The 18688-nt window shown below is 57.1% G+C and overlaps 3 protein-coding genes across 3 annotated transcripts; 1 reads left to right on the top strand and 2 right to left on the bottom strand.

The window, feature by feature from the left end:
* The first annotated feature begins 201 nt into the window (after window positions 1-201).
* PRADC1 (protease associated domain containing 1) lies at window positions 202-3963 on the top strand. Its single transcript, XM_075148358.1, has 5 exons — window positions 202-307; window positions 1383-1483; window positions 2186-2295; window positions 2738-2905; window positions 3386-3963. The coding sequence occupies exons 1-5, from the start codon at window positions 253-255 to the stop codon at window positions 3504-3506; spliced, it is 555 nt and encodes a 184-aa protein (XP_075004459.1). The 5' UTR covers window positions 202-252; the 3' UTR covers window positions 3507-3963.
* Window positions 3964-4307: 344 nt separating this feature from the next.
* SMYD5 (SMYD family member 5) lies at window positions 4308-13341 on the bottom strand. The gene is made up of 13 exons (XM_075148357.1): window positions 13227-13341; window positions 12916-13024; window positions 11237-11376; window positions 10889-11010; window positions 10094-10163; window positions 9564-9668; window positions 9020-9082; window positions 8728-8798; window positions 8328-8434; window positions 7709-7765; window positions 6740-6834; window positions 6416-6486; window positions 4308-5829 (listed from the first exon to the last, which is right to left on the bottom strand). The coding sequence occupies exons 1-13, from the start codon at window positions 13320-13322 to the stop codon at window positions 5691-5693; spliced, it is 1245 nt and encodes a 414-aa protein (XP_075004458.1). The 5' UTR covers window positions 13323-13341; the 3' UTR covers window positions 4308-5690.
* A 3397-nt stretch (window positions 13342-16738) lies between these two features.
* LOC142082382 (homeobox protein not2-like) lies at window positions 16739-17968 on the bottom strand. Its single transcript, XM_075150505.1, has 2 exons — window positions 17768-17968; window positions 16739-16897 (listed from the first exon to the last, which is right to left on the bottom strand). Exons 1-2 carry the CDS (start codon window positions 17897-17899, stop codon window positions 16739-16741), a joined length of 291 nt encoding a protein of 96 aa, XP_075006606.1. The 5' UTR covers window positions 17900-17968.
* Between the last annotated feature and the right edge of the window lie 720 nt (window positions 17969-18688).

Here is an 18688-nt window from a genome sequence, read left to right as displayed (position 1 = left end):
GCGGACGGAGCTTTATTTGGCAGGGCTGGTGAGGGGACACCGAGGCCCCGCCGCCCCAGGCGGGACGACCGACCTGACAAGGGACGGAGGACACAGAGGCGGCCCGGGGCCGCGCAGGCCTCCGTACCTGGCCTAACCGGCCTCTCAGGAGATTGATGGCGGCGCCGGCCAATAGGAAGGCGCGTGGCGTGGGCGCCGCCAATAGACGCGGGGCGGGGGCGGGCGGGGCGGCTGGCGGCGCCGGGCGCAGCCATGCTCCGCCGCTCGCTCTGGCTCTGCCTCTGCCTCTGCTCCTGCCCGGCCCGCGGTGAGTGCGAGCGGCCCGCCCGGCCCCGGCACCCTGCACCGCCCCGACCGGCTGCCTTTCCCACCCCCCCGCCGCGTATCCCGGCCCGGTTGCGTTTTCCCTCCTGCACCCCGATTGGGGTGCATTTCCCCTCCGGGCACCCCGGCCCTGTTGCATTTCCCTTCCTGCATCCCAATCCGGGTGCATTTCCCCTTGGTGCATCGCCATCCAGGTGCGCTTTCCCTCGGTGCACGCCGACCTAATTGCATTTCCCCATCCAGCACCTCGTTCTGGGTGCGTTTCCCCTCTTACGCCCCCATCTGGGTGCGTCTTGCCTCCATGCACCGCGATCCGGGTGCATTTCCCCTCCATGCACCGCGATTCAGGTGCATGTCCCCTCGCTGCACCCTGTCTCCATTGCATTTCCCCACCGTGCACCGCGGTCCGGGTGCGTTTCGCCTCCTGCACCCCAATCCGGGTGCATTTCCCATCACTGCACCCCAACTCCATTGCATTTCCCCTCCTGCACCCCAATCAGAGTGCATTTGCCCTCCATGCACCCCAACCCCATTATATCTCTCCATCCAGCACCCCAATCCAGCTGCATTTCCTCTCAGTGCACCCTGGCCCCATTGCATCTCCCCTCCCGCACCCCATCCAAGCGCATTTCCCCTTGGGGCACCCTGGCCCCATTGCATTTCCCCACCCAGCATCCCATCCCAGGTGCATGTCTTTTCAGGGTGCCTCAGTCCAAGCACTTTTCCCCTCTGTGCACCTTGATCTGGGTCTTGTGTCACCCCTATCCCCTCCGTGGTCCGGCTGCATTTTCCCCTTCCCCTCGTGCACCCCAATCCCGGTGCCTTTCCCCGTCTCCCCTGTGTTCCTGGGTGCTGGTGCATCTCCCCTCGCAGCACCCCAGGCTGAACCCAGCATTTTGGGTACTCGGTCCCAGGGCCCAGCCAGGAGCTGGCATTGCCGAAGGGTGCGTTCCCTTCAGTATGGTGCAGTTCAGGAGCGGTAGCTGGGTATTTTCCCTTTTTTCAGGAATTTTTCCTTTTGTTTTCTCTGCCTCTCGCCTCTCTCCATGCACACCCAGGTTTACGCATCCATGAATACTTGTATTTCCAAGTGCTGAGCCCTGGAGACATCCGCTACATCTTCACCGCCACTCCGGCCAAGGATTTTGGTGGTGTGTTTGTAAGTATTAAGAACTGAATTTGTCTTGGGTCCCCCCATCCTAATATTTCTCCACTGCGCAGCCCGGTGATTTGAAGCCTTTTATAAAAGTGGAGCTAATTTCTCTTCCGTGAGCATTCCCTTAGGAAGGTGGCACACGCTGGTCCCTGCCTTCGGCCTCAGCAGGCTTTCGGAGAGGGAGTTTGGTCCCACATGTGTTCAGGAGCACATGCCCCACTCTTTCCTCCTCCGAGGGCTGAGACAGGCACAGCCACATCCCAGGAGGGCTGGTCGGGCTCCCATGGGGAACGGCAGAGATAAACCAACTGGTCTACAGATGTGAGACCTTTCCCGGAATAAACTCGGGGTCGGGATGGGGATGCAGGAGCAGATCTGCTAGGAAACATGTGGAAAGACGCTTTCTGGCTCTGCACGTGTTCCCCAGGAGCACTTGTATGTACAGACAGTGCCGTGCCTCAGTTTCCCCTTCCCGTGGTCACACCAAGATCTAGACAAGCTGTTGAGCGAGGTCGAGATGGCTCTGCGGAGGCTGGAAAGGGGCAACCAGCATCCCTGCATCTGGGAGTCCTAAATCTCCCCAAAAGCACAGCCTGCACGGGGATGAGCAGGGCACGGGACAGCGGGGACGGCCGCGGTGGGGCTGGGGACGGGAAGCAGCCCCGATTCCCCACTCGCTCACCCCTGCCTCTCTCCTCCTCGGAGAACACAAGGTACGACCAGATCCACCTGGTCCCGGCGGATCCCCCCGAAGCCTGCGGAGAGCTGAATAATGGCGTCTTCATCCAGGACCAGATTGCCTTGGTGGAGAGGGGGTACGTCTGGTGTCACGGGAGCTGGGGGGGGGAGGACCCTTGGGTAGGAGCGGAGCTGCCCATGGGACAGCGGGTGACAGTGCCACGGCCACATTTTACCATCACCTCCAGCTTCTTCCCGTGACCCCACGTGGGTACACGAGGAAAACGTGAGGCTGCTCCTACCCCAGAGCATTTAACGTTGCATCTCCTAGAAAACAGCCTGCGCTAAGTTGGAAAAAGTCCTATTTTATTTTATTTTTTCTTAGGAGAAAGTGGCAGAATGTGGGCAGCTTGTGCCTAAAATACAGACTCGAAAGAGGAGCAGGGTTTGGGGGAGACGCAGGGCCAGGGAGACAGTCCCTGGTTTGGGCATTTCCAGGCAAGCTTCGGCACTTTGCAGGTTTCGTACCTGCTGAGGATCTGCCTGCGGCTACCAAAGATTTGTCACTCTTTGCCCCAGGGGTTGCTCGTTCCTGTCGAAGACACGTGTGATCCAGGAGCATGGCGGACGGGCGGTGATCATCGCAGATAACGCCTACGATAACGACAGCTTCTACATCGAGATGATCCAGGACAGCACCAGGCGGACAGCCGACATCCCCGCGCTCTTCCTGCTGGGCAGGGACGGGTAGGTGCCTCGGCCAACAGACATCTCATCTTCCCAAGTGTGAAACATGAAATTTCTTTACTGAAAGAGTGGTCAGGCCTTGGAACAGGCTGCCCAGGGAAGTGGTGGAGTCACCATCCCTGGAGGTATTTAAAAGACAGGTAGATGAGGCCCTTAGGGACATGGTGTAGTGGGCATGGTGTGTTGGGTTGACGGTTGGACACGATGATCTTAGAGGTCTTTTCCAACCTGTATGATTCTATGATTCTATGATTCTATGATTCTATCTCACGGGAAGGGCCAAGCGACAGCCTTGTCCCCACAAAACAGGGAGGTCCCAGTGATCAGCATGTCCCACCTGGGCTCAGTGAACCAGATTTTTAGTGGATTCAGTCATCATTAATCCGCAGAGCTTCTCTTTGAGCTGGTTTGTGGTTTATGCTCACGTCTGGGCTCCACTCCGGCAGCTCAGGTGTGCCCATCACCCCTTTATCCTTCCAGGTACATGATCAGACGCTCCCTGGAGCAGCACGGGCTCCCCTGGGCCGTCATCTCCATTCCCGTCAACGTCACCAGCATCCCCACGTACGAAATGATGCAGCCCCCCTGGACCTTCTGGTAGCAGCAGGAGGCTGCAGCGGATCAAGGACTTCTCGGTGGATCCCAGGAGCTTGCCCTGGGGACCAGGTTTGAGGAAAGGGTCCCAGCGCGCTCCAGAGATCCCACCGCCCAGCCTCGCCAGATTCAACAACGAGATCTTTCTGCTGCCGCCGGCGTGTGGCTGAAGGGCAAACACCAGCACCCGCAGTGGGAACCTTGAGCACCCTTTGTAGTGACTTTCTGGGAGGGAGGTGATGGCCCAGAGCAGGCCAGCACTTCCCCAAGAAACATCTTAACGATGCGCGAGATGCCACCGGTAATTTGTGCTGCTGATTTAGAGGGATGCAGGATTCTGTGGAGGAGGTCTGACAGGGATGGGAGGGAGAGTGAGATACAGAGTTGGTCTGTACCAGCAGGGCTCGCCCAACATCTGTGTATTTTTGTCTGAGCTAATGAAGTCTGAACAAGTTTTAGAGAAAGGGGAGTTTCTCTTTTTTCATCAGCCAGGGGATGAAGGAACAAATCTCATCCCCTAACGATGTTTTTCCTAGTAAACTTCCCAAGGTGCCTCCTGCAGCCGGGTCAGGGCTCGCATCGGACCCCTGTGCAGCATGGAGGAGTCCTGCACCGGGCCAGAAACAGCCTCACGGCACAGCATTGCCTCCGGCATCTGTCCCCAAGGGTGGGCTGGTCGCAGACCCAGAGCCCAGACCTCACTAGGTGTCTGTTCCCTCATCCCCAGACCTCCATGTCCCCACTGGGACCAGTCCCTGGATTGTAGTCCTCATCTCTGCACTCGCCACCCTCCAGTTTACCAGTACAAACAACACGGCCCCACTTCTCACCAGTCTCGGTTTATTACGAACACTGAAGGGGACACGGCCCCGGGACGGCTGGGGACAAGCAGCGAGGTGCAGGGCTGGAGGTGATGGTAGTGTCAGAGGTGCCCATCTACAGTGTCACCCTCAGTCCCACAATCCAGCTGCCAACGGGCCCAAAGGCAGCAGGGAAACAGCTCCCCAAAATCCAAAAGGGGAGGAAAATACCCCGGGCGCATCCCCAACCTGCTGCCTGTCCGTCGCTTGGAGCTATCTCCTCCCTCCGGCTGTGTGGTCCACAGACGGGGACACCGCGCACCGCAGTGTGGCCTCATCGGTGGCTGGCAGCATGGGATGGATGACAACACTCAGCTGCCGGTGATGTCTCCACGCGGGGCCGCTCGCTGCGGGGAAGCACACACCACTCCACTGCATCCCTGGGGACAGCAGCTCCCGCTCGGGCGCATCCTGCTCCCGAAGCAGCCCGCAGACAGACGGTCCGGAGGGACGGCTCGCTCTCCGCAAAACCCAAAACGTCTTTTGGGTTTTGGACGGGTTGACTTTGCTTATGCAACACCGTAGCCCGTGTCGGCTCTGGGCTAGCAGCAGCCTGAGCGTTCCCCCTCCCCGAACAGCCCGGCAATCGCTGCACGGGGCTTTGCACCAGTAAAGGACGGGGCTGAGGTGGGAGGGAGGCGCCTGCCAGGGATGGCCCCGCTTTCCCCGCTGGACTTGGGCATCTGAGCCACCCATAAGGTGTCTCTGTCCCACCTGCAAAATCGTTTTGCCCCTTTCTGCTCACCGAGCCAAGGCATGGAATGGAGTATATATAAGGACCCCAGCTCCTTAGTGTGTAGATAGTGCTAATATAGACATTAAATAGTATCCCTCGTGCACAAACACACGTACACGCACACGCACACACGTTCCCCTCGTCCCTGCGGGTAGGAAAGGCCATGCTCCTCCGCACCCACGGCCGGCACAGACACGGCGGAGCAGCCTCGCAGGTGGCCACGAGGTGACCATCGTGATGTCCCAGGGGCTGGCTGGACCCTGCTCTCCTCCAGCCTCCCCTGCAAGCACCAGCCAGCCTTTCCGGGGACCGGGGCGTGGCGGGGGGTCACCGGCTCACAGCCTGTCCTCACAGGGAGGACGGGGATGGCCTGACACACACACACACACACACACGCACAGCGCACAACAAGGACAGGCAGGAGCAGGGCCTGCCTCCGGCTCCCCCGCTGCCCCACTCCGCCGGACCTCCGCACCCGCCACCGGCACGTGGCCTCCCACCCGACCCCACAACACAACCCTGTTTCTAGTATTAAAGCTGCTGCCTCACGGAGGACCCCCCCGTCCCTTCCCTCTCCTCTCGCCCGGGGCCAGGATCAAACGTCAGTCATCTCATCCTCCAGCTCAGCATCATCCGTCTCCCCTTCGCCCTCCTCTTCTTCGTCCGACGTCACGTCAGCATCGTCGGCTTGCGCTAGGCACTTGGGACACGAGCAGGTAAACAAGTAGTTCTCCCTGGAAGAAGGGAAGGAAGAAGGAGAAAGAGTGATGGCGTTGAGACAGGCACAACCCCAACACTGCTGCTGGGACAGAGCAGCCAGGAAGGGGCTAAATATGTTAAAACCGAAGGAGTTTGCAGGTTCGATCATGCTGGGCTCAGGTGGGGTGGAGGGAATCTGGGTGGAGAGGGGGATTTCTCAGTCCTGCAGGGGTGATGGGACATGGGGACGGTGACCATCAGCAGGAACCCCTACCCTTGAAGGGCAAAGAAGGAGAAGGAAGGTGGGTGGGGACAGCAAGGGTTTGCAGGAGTGAACTGCAGAGTGGAGCAAGGAAGGGGGGCACAAATCCTCGGTCCCTGGGGCTACAACCCACGAGAAGGGAGAGCAGGGAGCTCCAGCCTCACTCAAGAGACGAGTCCCCCATGGTCTGATGGCAGCAAGGACGAAGCCCAAAAGAGCCACGTGCTGCACGCGCACCCTGCACAGCAGCCCATGCACAGCACGCACAGGGCCCCAAGGTGGGGACGCAGCCCAGGCTGACTGTCTGGAGGTGCAAAGGGGTGCCGTGTTCCCCCCGGGTTCCTCCAAGCAGCTCCTACCTGAGTATCTTGTTGCGGCTGTGTCTGCTCCGCTCCCTCTGACAGCAGTCTAAATAACTGATGCAGATTTCCTGTGAGCGAGAAACAGGTTGGGCTGAGAATCACTTCCCACGAACCCAAAGCAGCACGATTTGTACCAGTCCCTCTCAGAGTCAGGCAGAAACATGGGGTCTGGCAGCCCCTACATGGGATGAGGCGTGAATTCCTCTGCCAGGCCAACACGAGAGACAGGAGGTACGGGGTCCACGGGGGAGGTAGGGGACACAGGGACCCTCTGCCAAGGTGCGATGCCAGCCCAGGTTCATCCAGGCCCTGCTGTCTCACCTCTCCTGCTTCGATGTCCTCCAGAGCTGTCAGATGTAGGAGGAAGTTGTTTTCGGGGAAGGATGTCTCGGCATTGGGGATGCAGCTGTGGTTACCTACGGGGAAGATGGGACGCAGCTGCGAGGGTGTCTCCAGAGGAAGGGGAAGGCAGAGGCAGGGTCGGAGACCCCACACAGCCCACGGGGCTTGTGCCTGCCCTTCTGTGTGGCCCGGGCACACAGGAGCCAGTGCCTCCAACTGGGAGGGCCACGGCCTGGCTAAGGAGAAGGCAGCACAATGCTGCGGCCACCCCATTTACCTCGGGGACAGCAGCATGACAGTCTCCACTTACTCTGGGGACTGCAGGGTCCAGTGGAGCAGGGTGCAGGGTCAGGGCTCTCCCTTAGACCCACAAAAACCGCTTGGAGAGAGCGAACTGTCCTGGATCAACCCCAGGAACGCACAGCACCATCTCTGCCTCCAGGTGCTGAGGGAAGGATGCGCAGGGCAGCACTTTTTCCCTGCTTCGCAGCTCTCCCAGCAGCCAGTCCCCAAGCCCTGCTCGTCCCCGCTCTGCCGTTAACACTTAGGAGTGAAAAAAGACAGCTCCGGGTGCTGGGACATCCTCTCCTACGTCCCCATGGCCCGGCCAAGAAAGGCTCCCTCCCTTAATGTGTTTGTTCAGCTCAATTTTGCTCAGACAGTCTCTTTGCTAACTGCATACACGGCTCCCAGAGCCCGTATCACATCCAAGTCCATTCAAGCCAGGAATGACCACTTCTCACTTCCTGAGATGCCAGGAGACCCCAAGAGAGCAGCCAGGCGCCAGGGCAGCACCCATCCCATCCCAACCCACCCAATCCCATCCTACCCACGGATGTGAAGCATGAACCCCTTTCTCCAGAAGCTTTTAGGAAGAGGTGAGCCAGTCTAGCCCAGGATATCTCCCTCCTCGCTATTAGTTTTCCTCCCAGTCCTTGTGTTACTTACAGCAGCTCTGGAGCACGTAGAGACCTGATCCCTCGCAGTTGAGGAACTCTCCTGACTCTGCAGCACAGAGAGGGGGTTAGAGCTTTGCATGGGCTGTTCTGGCTCTTCCACACGCGCAGCTCAGCGCAAGCACGAAGCGATGTCCATCCACGCTGAACGCACCCAGCCAGCGCTGCTTTGGGGGCCGGGTGTTGCAGGGTGATTTCCAAAGCACCCTTCCCTCCCCACTGGGAGGGGATGGAGGACACGAAGATTTGCAGCCCCAGGCTCCCTGGTCTGTCCCTGTACTCACACAGCTGCATCAGTCAAATAAGTGATAAACAGGTCTTTGAACGTTCAGTGTAGATGGGACTTTCCTGCACAGGATCCCTCCAGATCAACCCTCCAGCCACCCCAACCTGCCGCAGTTCACCTGGACCATGCTGCCCGCAAACTTGGACTTGCCCTATCCATGTAGCGAGCCAAACGCAGCAGGCATGGCTCGCACGGACCAGGGGAAGTGGGATTTCCCAGTCCCCAGTGGGAACCTCTTCTACTCCCTGAATGCTGGGAAGAGTCTCCAGCAGTCTCCTGAAAACGGCACTGCTTGACACTGCCCGCGACCACGTCAGAGCCTCACCCTTCTCAATGTCCTTGTAGAGCTGGTCGATGAAGGCGTCCAGCTCCTCTCGCTGCAGCATGGGGAGATCCAGCGCATCGCAAGCGTGCACCCACTGGCTCAGAGAGCTGTCGGGAAGCAGAGGGACACCGTTACAGTCCTGCAGTGCTGTCGGCACACGGTGTGACCTCGCAGGGGGGATCTAAGGGCTAAACTCGGTGGCTCTGAGCGGCCAAAGTCTGGCAGAGGGACGCAAAAGCGTCGGACACAGATGACAGACTGCTTTTAAGTTTGCTTCTCCATCCCCCTCTCTTCCGTCTGAAGCCAGCCATTACCCAGGCCAGCGTGGATTTACAGACTGTACAACCCCTCCATGCCAATCTCTGCTGCCCTGCAAGGAGCACCCAGAAAGCCCCATTACCTTGTTCCTATGCCTTGGCCATTGGTCCCAACGAGGGCAAAGAGGGATCGAAAGCCTTCTGGAGTGAACCACTGCAGAAAGGAGATGAGAAAGCAGCTGAGCCCAGGCCAGCCTGCGGCTGCACCCTGCTCTGCAAGTGCCTCAAATCCCACAGGGAGCTTTGGAGGAAGCAAGGAATGGGTAGAGTCCCAAGGGAAGCCCTGGCCTTCGGGACAGACACGACCCAGGGGGGCTGGTGCCAAGGGGGGGTCCCACCACGCTCCTGGGCTAGTCGGAGGGTGGCTCAACTCACCCTGCTGAGATGTTCGTCGTAAAGGGCTTCGGTGAAGAGCAACCGCAGCAGCTCCAGCTGGCCCTGGCAGGACATGGCAACACCATCAGGGTGGTGAGATGCTGCTGGGAGTCAGACCCAGGCTGACAGCCGAGCCCAGCTTGGGCTGGAAGGCTCAGGAGTCAGGCTCCTCGTCTCTCCCTGCAAGGCTGGAGGCTGCTGCCCTCAGAGCAGCGAAAGCCACTCATTTTAGCAGCAACAGCCACCTACTCAGCAGCTAAATATCACCCTGTCCCATCCCACAGCAGAAGCATCTTCATCACAGGAACAAGCAGTGTGTCTCACTGAAGCACCACAAGCCCAAAGCCCTCTAAGCAACCCATTTCCTCTCTGTCAGGTCAGCCAGCCCCTAATGGGGGGCTTTGCGCCCCCGCTTTGAGCCTGGGATTTCCAGTGTCTCCCATCCCAACTATAACGGGGTCTCTGCACCCGTGGTCTTGCAGACACAGGCAGGGAGAGGGCAGGCTCGGGGATTCAACACACCCGAGTGCTGCCAGGATCTTACCTTGAATTTGTCCCCCAGCAGCTTGTGCACAACCTCCTCTTCTTCGTTTGCTGTCTTACTGCAGAACTGGGAGAAGGCCTTGATCCACCACTCCTTGTCTTTAGCCTGACAAAGGAATTAAGCAAAGGCATTGCACCAACACCGCTTTCCTCCCAGCCAGGACTGAGGGAGGAGAGGACAAGCCCCGCTGAGGTCAGAGGTATCCAGCCTGCTATCAAGAACCACTAGAAGCAGTTGCATGGTGGTAGTTTCTTGTCAGAATAAACACTGAGAAAGCCAGGCCAAAGAAACAGAGCCAAAGGAAAGGTTCAGTTCTGACTAATTATTTTGGTACGGAAGAAAAGACCTGCTTGGCTCAGGAACCTCCTTTCCTGCCTGCTGTCTCCATGACCAGGGACCACTAGACATTGAAATCTATTCAAGCAGGACCCCGCTAGTCACCGGAGAAAAGATCAGTCCTTGGGAATAACAGCCACAACGGGATGAGGAAACCACACACCGGCAGCTGTGGCTCCAAACTGCAGACGTACCTGTTTGACGGTGGCGACCATCCGGGCCATCAACATGATGCTGGAAGTCTCCGGTGGATAATGCATGTTTCTGGTGGATAAGAATGAAGAAAAGAGATGAGCAGATCAGTGCTGGTATGGAAGTAAAAAGCTGGAGGGAGGCAGATGCAGCTGCCATCCATGTGGTCAGGCCTGCACTCATCCGTCACACCAAAGCGGCCAGTGCAGCATCTCTGCGTGGGGATCCAGCGCCGCTCGGGGCGAGGAGAAGCCTGCACCCACCTGCCTGCTCTGAGCATACAAATAATCCCCTACCATCCTGCTAAACTAGAGCCTGCGTCCCATACATAGCCCAGGACTGCAGCGAGTGCTGTAGTTTGTGACGAGCTTTGGATCAGGGATGTCGCTTCTCCCTTCTGTGCCCATTTTGTCATCTGCAAGCAGGGGCAGCAATTTATGTACCCACCCAATTTATGTGCTACAAGGAGGATCTCCCAGAGGCTGGAGATCTGCAGGAGCACTATAAAATTGCAGGAGTGAGGGATGCGCAGCTCAGTGCTTTGTAGCTCTTCACTGGGAGAAAAATAAGAACTGCCCAGCCATGTGTCCAAACCCTTGTGCTGCCAACACAAATTCACCTGCTGCCCAACCAGCAGGTAGAGCTGGGCAGTGTCCCACGGCCACCACCCCCCTCAAGCCACCCCATGCAGGGATGCAAAGCAAGGACGGTCCTCAGCCCTGGTCCCAGGCAGCGTCACCCAGCCCAGGAGAGCCACCTCCTCTGCCCGTGGAGCAACAGGCAGGTCGGTCCCCTACCTCCAGGCCTCCTGCAGCTTGTTGAGGGGGTGCGTGGGGTCGTCACGGGACGGGCCGAGGCAGAGGACCTGGTGGTACTGCTCCAAAGCGGCCTGCCTGCATTCAGCGCTGCAGTACGTCACCTAGAGCGAGGGGCACAGCGCCCTGCATTGGCTACGGCAGCAGGAAAAGAGGGTCCTAGGCCCAGCTGTGCCCCCTCCCTGACCATCTGAGCCCCAGCTCTTTAGCCATCGTGATGGAGAAGGGAGAGGCAGACACCCATCTTGGGGCAGCTCAGGTGCCTGGCTAGCTGCTGTAAAGGAGTCAGCGACCCCAACAAGACCACAGTCCCGCCCGGCAGCCCCATACCTGGCACCGGGGACACTGCTGGTGCAGGTCTTTCCGGATGCTGCACTGCTCCGGGTGAGGCAGCACCAGCGAGCTCTTCCCCAGCAGCCGCTGGGCGTTTTCCTCCGCCGTCTCCAAAGCCCGCAGGCAGTGATCGCAGGCTGCAGGGAGACAAGACAGATGGATGCCACAGTGAGACCACAGCCTTCGAAAAGGAAAGGGGCCAGAGCCTGGGGCAAGACAGCACGACTGGTATCAAAGAGGACCATCTCCGAGCTGGAGGCACCAGTCTTTTACCACTCCCTCCATAGGAAAGACCATTTCTGCTGCAATTTAAACTCCCCCAGCCCTCATCTGCTGCTCTGTAACGCTCGGAAGTGTTTCAGGGCCGTACGATGGCCATAAGTCCCCATGTTGCTGATGGAGCTCAGCAGATAGCAGGGTCTAGGTAGGACAAAAAAGTTTAAAATGCCATCCAGATGCCATCCAGAGGGACCTGGACAAGCTTGAGAAGTGGGCCCGTGTGAACCTCATGAGGTTCAACAAGGCCAACTGCAAGGTCCTGCACCTGGGTCGGGGCAACCCGCGGTATCAATACAGGTGGGGGGATGAAGGGATGGAGAGCAGCCCTGCCGAGAAGGACTTGGGGGTACTGGTGGATAAAAAGCTGGACGTGACCCGGCAATGTGCGCCCGCAGCCCAGAAGGCCAACCGTGTCCTGGGCTGCATCACCAGCAGCGTGGCCAGCAGGGCGAGGGAGGGGATTCTGCCCCTCTGCTCTGCTCTGGTGAGACCCCCCCTGCAGTGCTGCGTCCAGCTCGGGGGTCCTCAGCACAGAACAGACATGGACCTGTTGGAGCGGGTCCAGAGGAGGCCACCAAAATGATCAGGGGGATGGAACAGCTCTGCTGTGAGGAAAGGTTGAGAGGGTTGGGGTTGTTCAGCCTGGAGAAGAGAAGGCTCCGGGGAGACCTTATTGCGGCCTTTCAGTGCTTAAAGGGGCTTATAAGAAAGATGGGGACAGATTTTTTAGCAGGGCCTGTTGGGACAGGACAAGGGGGAATGGTTTTAAACTAAAAGAGGGCAGATTCAGACTAGATAAAGGAAGACATTTTTTACGGTGAGGGTGGCGAGACCCTGGCCCAGGTTGCCCAGAGAGGTGGTAGATGCCCCATCCCTGGAAACATTCAAGGCCAGGTTGGACGGGGCTCTGAGCAACCTGATCTAGAGGGAGATGTCCCTGCCCATGGCAGGGGGGTTGGACTAGATGATCTTTAAAGGTCCCTTCCAATGTAAACTATTCTATGATTCTAAAATCCTGCTCTTACAACCCTCGTTTTTTGTTCTGAGGCCTCTGGAGAGCGCTGGCACCTTTGCAGGCTGTACCCTGCCATGGCGAGATCAGGATAGGACCCACGCCACTAAAAAATCGGGGTTGCCACGCAGGTGGTGCCCAATGGTGGCACGCGGTGCTTTCCTCCAGGCTTGATGGAAGTCGCCATCCCTCAAAGGACCCCAACATTTTCAACTTGTCAACAGTTCGTTTAGCGCAGAGGCAGAAATGGCAGCAGGGCCACCCTCCTTGCGGCACTAAGACAAATCCAAACCCTCTCCTTGAAAACCGGGCAGCTCCTTCGGGATCCCGTGGTCACCTCGCCGGGGCAGGTGACGGAGACGTGCCACCGCCGCCAGCCGCTCACCTCGGTAGTTGTACAGGGCATTCCAGAGGAACTGGGACGACACCACCGGCCTCTCCACGAAGACGGTTTCCCCTTTGCGGATGTTCTTGGTGGCGAACAAGCCTTTCCCCTGCCGAGGGACGGGCGTGGGTCAGGGGACGCACCCGAAGCCGAAACCCACCCGGGGGTTGAGGGTACCCCCACCCCGCCCGGCCTGAGGGGAGGCTGTCGGGGCTTTACCTCCTTTTCCCCCCCAAAATTGGCTCTGCCGCAGCGTAAGGGAAGGGAGGGACCCCCGCGGCGGGGGGACCGGCCGGGTCCGCCGGGCTCACCTTGGCGCTGCTGATGAACCGCGCCTCCGCCGCAGCCCCAGCCCCGGCGCGGCCCCCCGGCACGGCGCCGCACACGTCCCCCGCCGCGGCGGCCATCTTCGGGCGGCGACTTCCCCGCTCTGACCCGCCGGGGGCGGGCAGCGCCTCTTCCTCTTCCTCCTCCTCCGCCCCCCTCACCCACCGCCCCGCACGAAGATGGCCGCCGGCTCCCCCTCGGGGATCCGCGCCTGCCATCACCCCCCTCAGCCCCTTAGGACGGGCGGGGGCCGGCCGCCATCTTAGCCCTCCCCTCAGCCCACCGCCACCATCCAAAAACACCGCCAAAAAGCCCGAAAACGGGGCTGGGGTGCTTCCACAGCCACGCAGAAAAACAGACGGGAGTTTTGCTGCCTCTCCCCTATTAATTGTTATTATTATTTAACCGTACAGCCGGGGGGGGGAATAGCCTTCATAATCCCCGTCAGGCGGGAACGGAAGGTACCCCCTCACAGGGCAGGGAGACATCGCCAGCTGCCCCTGCGCCCCCAAAACTGGGCCAGCTTTCCCAAAAAAAACCTTCAAAACACGCTAACGTGGCCCCTGCGCCCTCGCTACGTCCTGCTAGGCTGTCTGCAAACACCTAAAACCCACGAAAACGCGTGTTTAGTTGTATTTATTAATTAATTCACACCGGTGCTGCTAGCGCCCGTTCAGACTCAGTCCCGCTCTTCATGAACCAGGTGGCTGCAGCGGGTTTGGGAATACGGGACGATTTCATATTCGGGGCGTTTTGGGGTGTTTTGGAGTCACTAGATGTCACTGTCGGCTCGTGGCGGGGACACGACACAGGGTAACGCTGCGTGGCCGGCTGGATCCTGCCACCTCCATGGCCAGCGGCCCGGGCGGGAGCATGGCCGCAGAGCGGGAAACTTCCCCGGCCACCCGGCCGGCGACAAGGGACAGACAAACTGCCTGGGACACCTTCCCCATCTGTATTTTGGGGTCTGGCCCCGGTGAACCCAGCAGTGGGCTGTGCGGGGCACTGCTTCGCCACGCAATGCCCGCCCCAGGGGTCTACAAGGACCCAGACACGGGTGGAGCAACGCTACCTTATGACTCTTATTTCAATTACATCTTCGTACTAATAGTAGGAAGCCATTATTGTAATAACAACATTATGTGTCCTCTTTTTGAAAGGTTTCGGTGCTAAGTGGCGGGGTGTGTCACACGTAAAGCATCAGCTTGAGTCGTGGCCCGGCCACCAACACTTCAACGCCTCCTTCATGTCTCTGAACGAGCCCTGGTGCCCACAACATTAATTTGGAAGTATTTGCAAAGCTGGACTGGGATTGCTTCTGCTTCTGTGTTTGCAGAGCACAAGGGGAACCTTCTCCTGGACTTCAGTTTGCTGAAGCATCAGCCTGGCAGAGCGGGAGCTGCACAGAAGGTTTGGCCGCATCCACCTGCAGACGGAGGTCCTTGTTCTCCGGGAGCAGCAGCCCAAACCTGAGCACCCCGTGTTTACCAGACGTTATGTTTCATACTCCAAATGTAGTTCTACCTCTGCAGGAGCTGGCCCAGAGATAACTACTCATGTTCTTTACTGTCACCCATTATATGGGGTCATCAATCAACTTCCAAAAAAAACTTTTTTTAGCATTTGTTTTGTCAAAGAGCAAACTCAAACTTTTGGGAAGGATGAAAATACGCTGGTTTGGATTTTTTTTTAATAATTTCAATTGAAAATTAAAAAGAGAGTAGTTGGAAATGTGTTTTCCCCCTGATTTTTTGACACTTACAGGTTTTCAGCTGATCTGTTTAAAAGCTGTTCTTGCTCCTTCCAAATGTTCAAGCTTGAGACAAGTGCACAGGTTTACCAGCAAAGACGCAAATGTGGGGGAAAAAAAACTGCTTTCATATTTGTATTGGCACGTCAGGAATGAAAACGTGCAAGAAGAAATCACCCTTTCAAGAAGAAATCACCCTTTTGTGACTTCTGCTGTTAGAAAGCAGACATTGCTTTTTGACAACAGGGGTCTTACTAGGAGGAGGAAAAGGTGTGTTTCTTTTCTCTTTTTTTTTTTTTTTTACTCCATTTCCTCAGAAACACAGCAAAAAAGATCAGTAACCCATCCCTGTCAGCTGTGGGGCAAGAAGCCACTGAGGCATCGCTGCCTGCTCAGAAACCAAGGAGCTGCCCAGCCCTGCCTCCCCCCCAGCCAGTCCCATCTCTTTTTAAAATACACTAGATTTTTATTAAGAAGCAAAGCAAATAAATAAGTGACACTTATTAAGGGGAAAAAAAAAGTTATTTCTATAAATAACAATATAAGAGTAAAGTGATATACAGTGTTCTGGGTCAGAAAGAGACACAATAAATTATCCTGAGCTGACGGGACGTGGTGCCTGGTACCCTGGGCAGAGCTACGAAGGCGAGGTGACAGCCTGAGCGCCGACAGCCTGGCCTAAGAGCACTTAGCTGCTAACACACAGACGGGGAGCGTCGAGTACTCAGTCCTGACCCCTCAAAGCCCTCCCACCCGCCAGAAATACAACTGCTAACTGCATCGGGTGGTTACAGATGTGCTCGCCCAACACTCCAGGTGCCGTTTCTCATGGCACCTGGATGTATAATGAGGAGAGAACAGAGCAACTGCCGTCTGGGCCAGAATCGGCACATCTGGACGAGGGGCAGGGGGTCGTCTGAAGCACCAGAGGTGTTGGAAAGCTGCCTTTTTATAACAGCCCCGATCCCCGCACCTCGGCCAGCCCGAGTGCCTCACTCCCTGCCGCAGCAGCGTACGCACACCTTGGCCAACTAAGGCAATGCCAGAAGGTAGACCAGGCTGACCAGGTTCTGCCCTCTGGGTTTGGGAAGCCAACACAAAGGCACAAAAACACCAAGGACAAGAGGAGGCACTTCTGTTCCAGGGGCAGGATCAGACCCTGTTCACTTATTGCAAGAGTAATGATACAGTCTGCGGGTGGGAGCAAAGGGCTTTCCAATTTTTGGGGTTTTTTGTTGTGATCTAAGCATCAAACATGGGAGTCAAGTTAACCAGGAAAAACAATCAGGGTGGACTTTCCTCCCAGCACAGGTCTCCCTCCTAGGAGCACACAGCCACACGCCAACGCAAGTGACCCCATGTTCAAATGCCCCAATTGCTCACAGCCATCAGAGACACCGTCTGATTGTCACCCCAGCCTCTCTGCTGGAAACTGTTTGTGTGTCCTGGTGCTTCAAGAGCAAACAGGAGATCACATGCCTTGCCACAGCTATGGCACCATCAAGGACAACCGGCCTGGTGATGAATCCTAGGAATTACAGCACATGGCTACCAAACAGCAACCAAATAATATTTGGGGGGTTCCTCCCAACCAACTGCAGTTTAGTCCTGTAGCTCCAACTCTCAGATAGAGAGCGTAATGTCTCGCTTGGACCAAAGAAGCACAGATGTGCCTGCATCCCCAGTATCTCCATCAAGCAGACACGGCTCAAAAAACAATAGTGGCAGCTGAATCTCATCAGCTGTTCAAAGCTCAACATCCACCGTGTCCTCCTCGTGGTCCTTGATGTCCGTCGAGTCCGCAGTGGCAGGCTGTATCACCCCGAACTGTGACAGCTTTGCTGCCTTCTGCTCCATGCTCTGCTTCCTCCATTTGATCCTCCGGTTCTGGAACCAGACTTTCACCTAGCAGGAAAATGGCACAACAGCTTAATCCAAGGTCTCCATGAGCCCCTTTCCAATGGGGGCTGTTGCCACATGCTTCCGAGGCAGAAGTCCCCAGAAATAGAGTTCCTTAAAGAGGGGGACATGCCCCTTCTCTGCTCGGGGCACAGTGCATGCGAGCAGGAGGAGGTTGACACTATGGTGGGCAGAGTGGTGCTGGGAGAAGGGAGCAGGGGAGAGGGGGACACAGCTACACAGAGGAGGCTCTGGCCGGGGGAGTGAAGGAGGTGCCTCCCCCAGCTCCCACGAGCCACTGAACCCGTCCCCGGGGCCACGGCTGCCAGAGAGCACGATGAGACACCCACCTACCCCCTGCCCCTGCTCCCGCTGCTGTTCACACACTCCCTGACCCCCCAGAACCACCCCTGCTTGCTCTCCCTTTTCCCCAGCTGAATTTGGATGCCACCACGGAAGATCACATGGCTCCTCCTTTCCGCAATAAATAAGCAGCTTGCAGTGGGAGGGGCAGAAAAAAATTCAGATCCAGTGTCATAAAAGGACACTTAAAGCATAAACTGTCTCCAGAGGACCATAACAATGTACTTACATTAGTCCAACCCAGCTTGAACTCTAAAGCAAGCAGGTTTGTGCTCCTAAATGCTTTTTGTTCCACTTCATGGATTAAGAAAAGGATTTTCTTATTCATAAACCATCTGAACCTATCTCGCATCCCTCCAGGAACGTGGCTTCAATGTCATCTTGCAGCAGGGAGTCCCACAGGTCACTTTGCATCATGTCCTCCTCCCACTGCACTTCACGGCAGGGGAATCACCATAGGCCAAACCCAGACCCAGGATCTACACCGCCACCCCCAGCTCCCCCATTTCTTACCTGAGTTTCTGTGAGATGCAGAGTTGCAGCCAGGTCTACTCGCTCCGTGCCCACCATGTACTGCTGCTTGAGAAACTCTTGCTCCAGCCGCTCCAGCTGCTCCGGTTTGAAGACGGTGCGGACCCTCTTCATTTTGCAGGGCCCTCCGGACCTCCAAGGCACAGCAGGGCCCAGCGAGTTGGCCCCTACACAGTGAGACAACTCCAGACCTGCAAGCAAGAAGCAGCGATTGAAGGGTTCCGCATGTTTGAGGCCATTCCTCCAGCCCTGTTGAAGCACCAAGCCCAGCTTGCTTCAAATGTAGCTGAAATCCAAATGCAACTGCCCAACCATACGCTGCACTAAAGGGGGCTGGGAGAAAGTAGCACCAAAAAGAAAAACAGGGATGTCCCTACCCTGTCCCTACCTAGATAATCTCATTTAGGCTCCCTTTCCCATGAAAGGTTGGACCAGATGATCTTTTGAGGTTCCTTCCCACCTGTTCTATGATTCTACCCACAGGTACAACCTAGGACAGTCCTGGACGTGCAGCCAGACCCAAAGAAGTCAGCACTCAATGAGGTGAGCAGAGTCTGACCTCCATCTGTACAGGAGCTTTGTAACTGAATAATAAAGTCAGTCCATCAAGAGCTGCTGAACGCAAAAATCCCATCTCTGTCTTAAGAAGCCCCTAATCACAAATGTCTAAAGGTTGGGGGAGTTTACCCCACGCTTTTACCCTTCCCTTGGCACCCATAGTCAGCCAGAAGATACTGAAGCTGCCAGACTGGCCTGATGAAGACAGGAGTCACCAGCCCTCGTGCAGGTCCTCATCCTGGACCTTAGTCCTTTCGTCTCAGTAGGCTGAAGGATCCATAAAGTTCCTCATATGCATAGGCATTAGCAGGACTAACAAGTGGATCTGGTCTCAGTCTCCTATCT

This window comes from Calonectris borealis, chromosome 4, assembly GCF_964195595.1.
Source record: "Calonectris borealis chromosome 4, bCalBor7.hap1.2, whole genome shotgun sequence".
Classification (NCBI taxonomy): Eukaryota; Metazoa; Chordata; class Aves; order Procellariiformes; family Procellariidae; genus Calonectris; species Calonectris borealis.
Note: the sequence above shows the minus strand (reverse complement) of the source record. Positions and strands in the feature narration are given on the sequence as shown.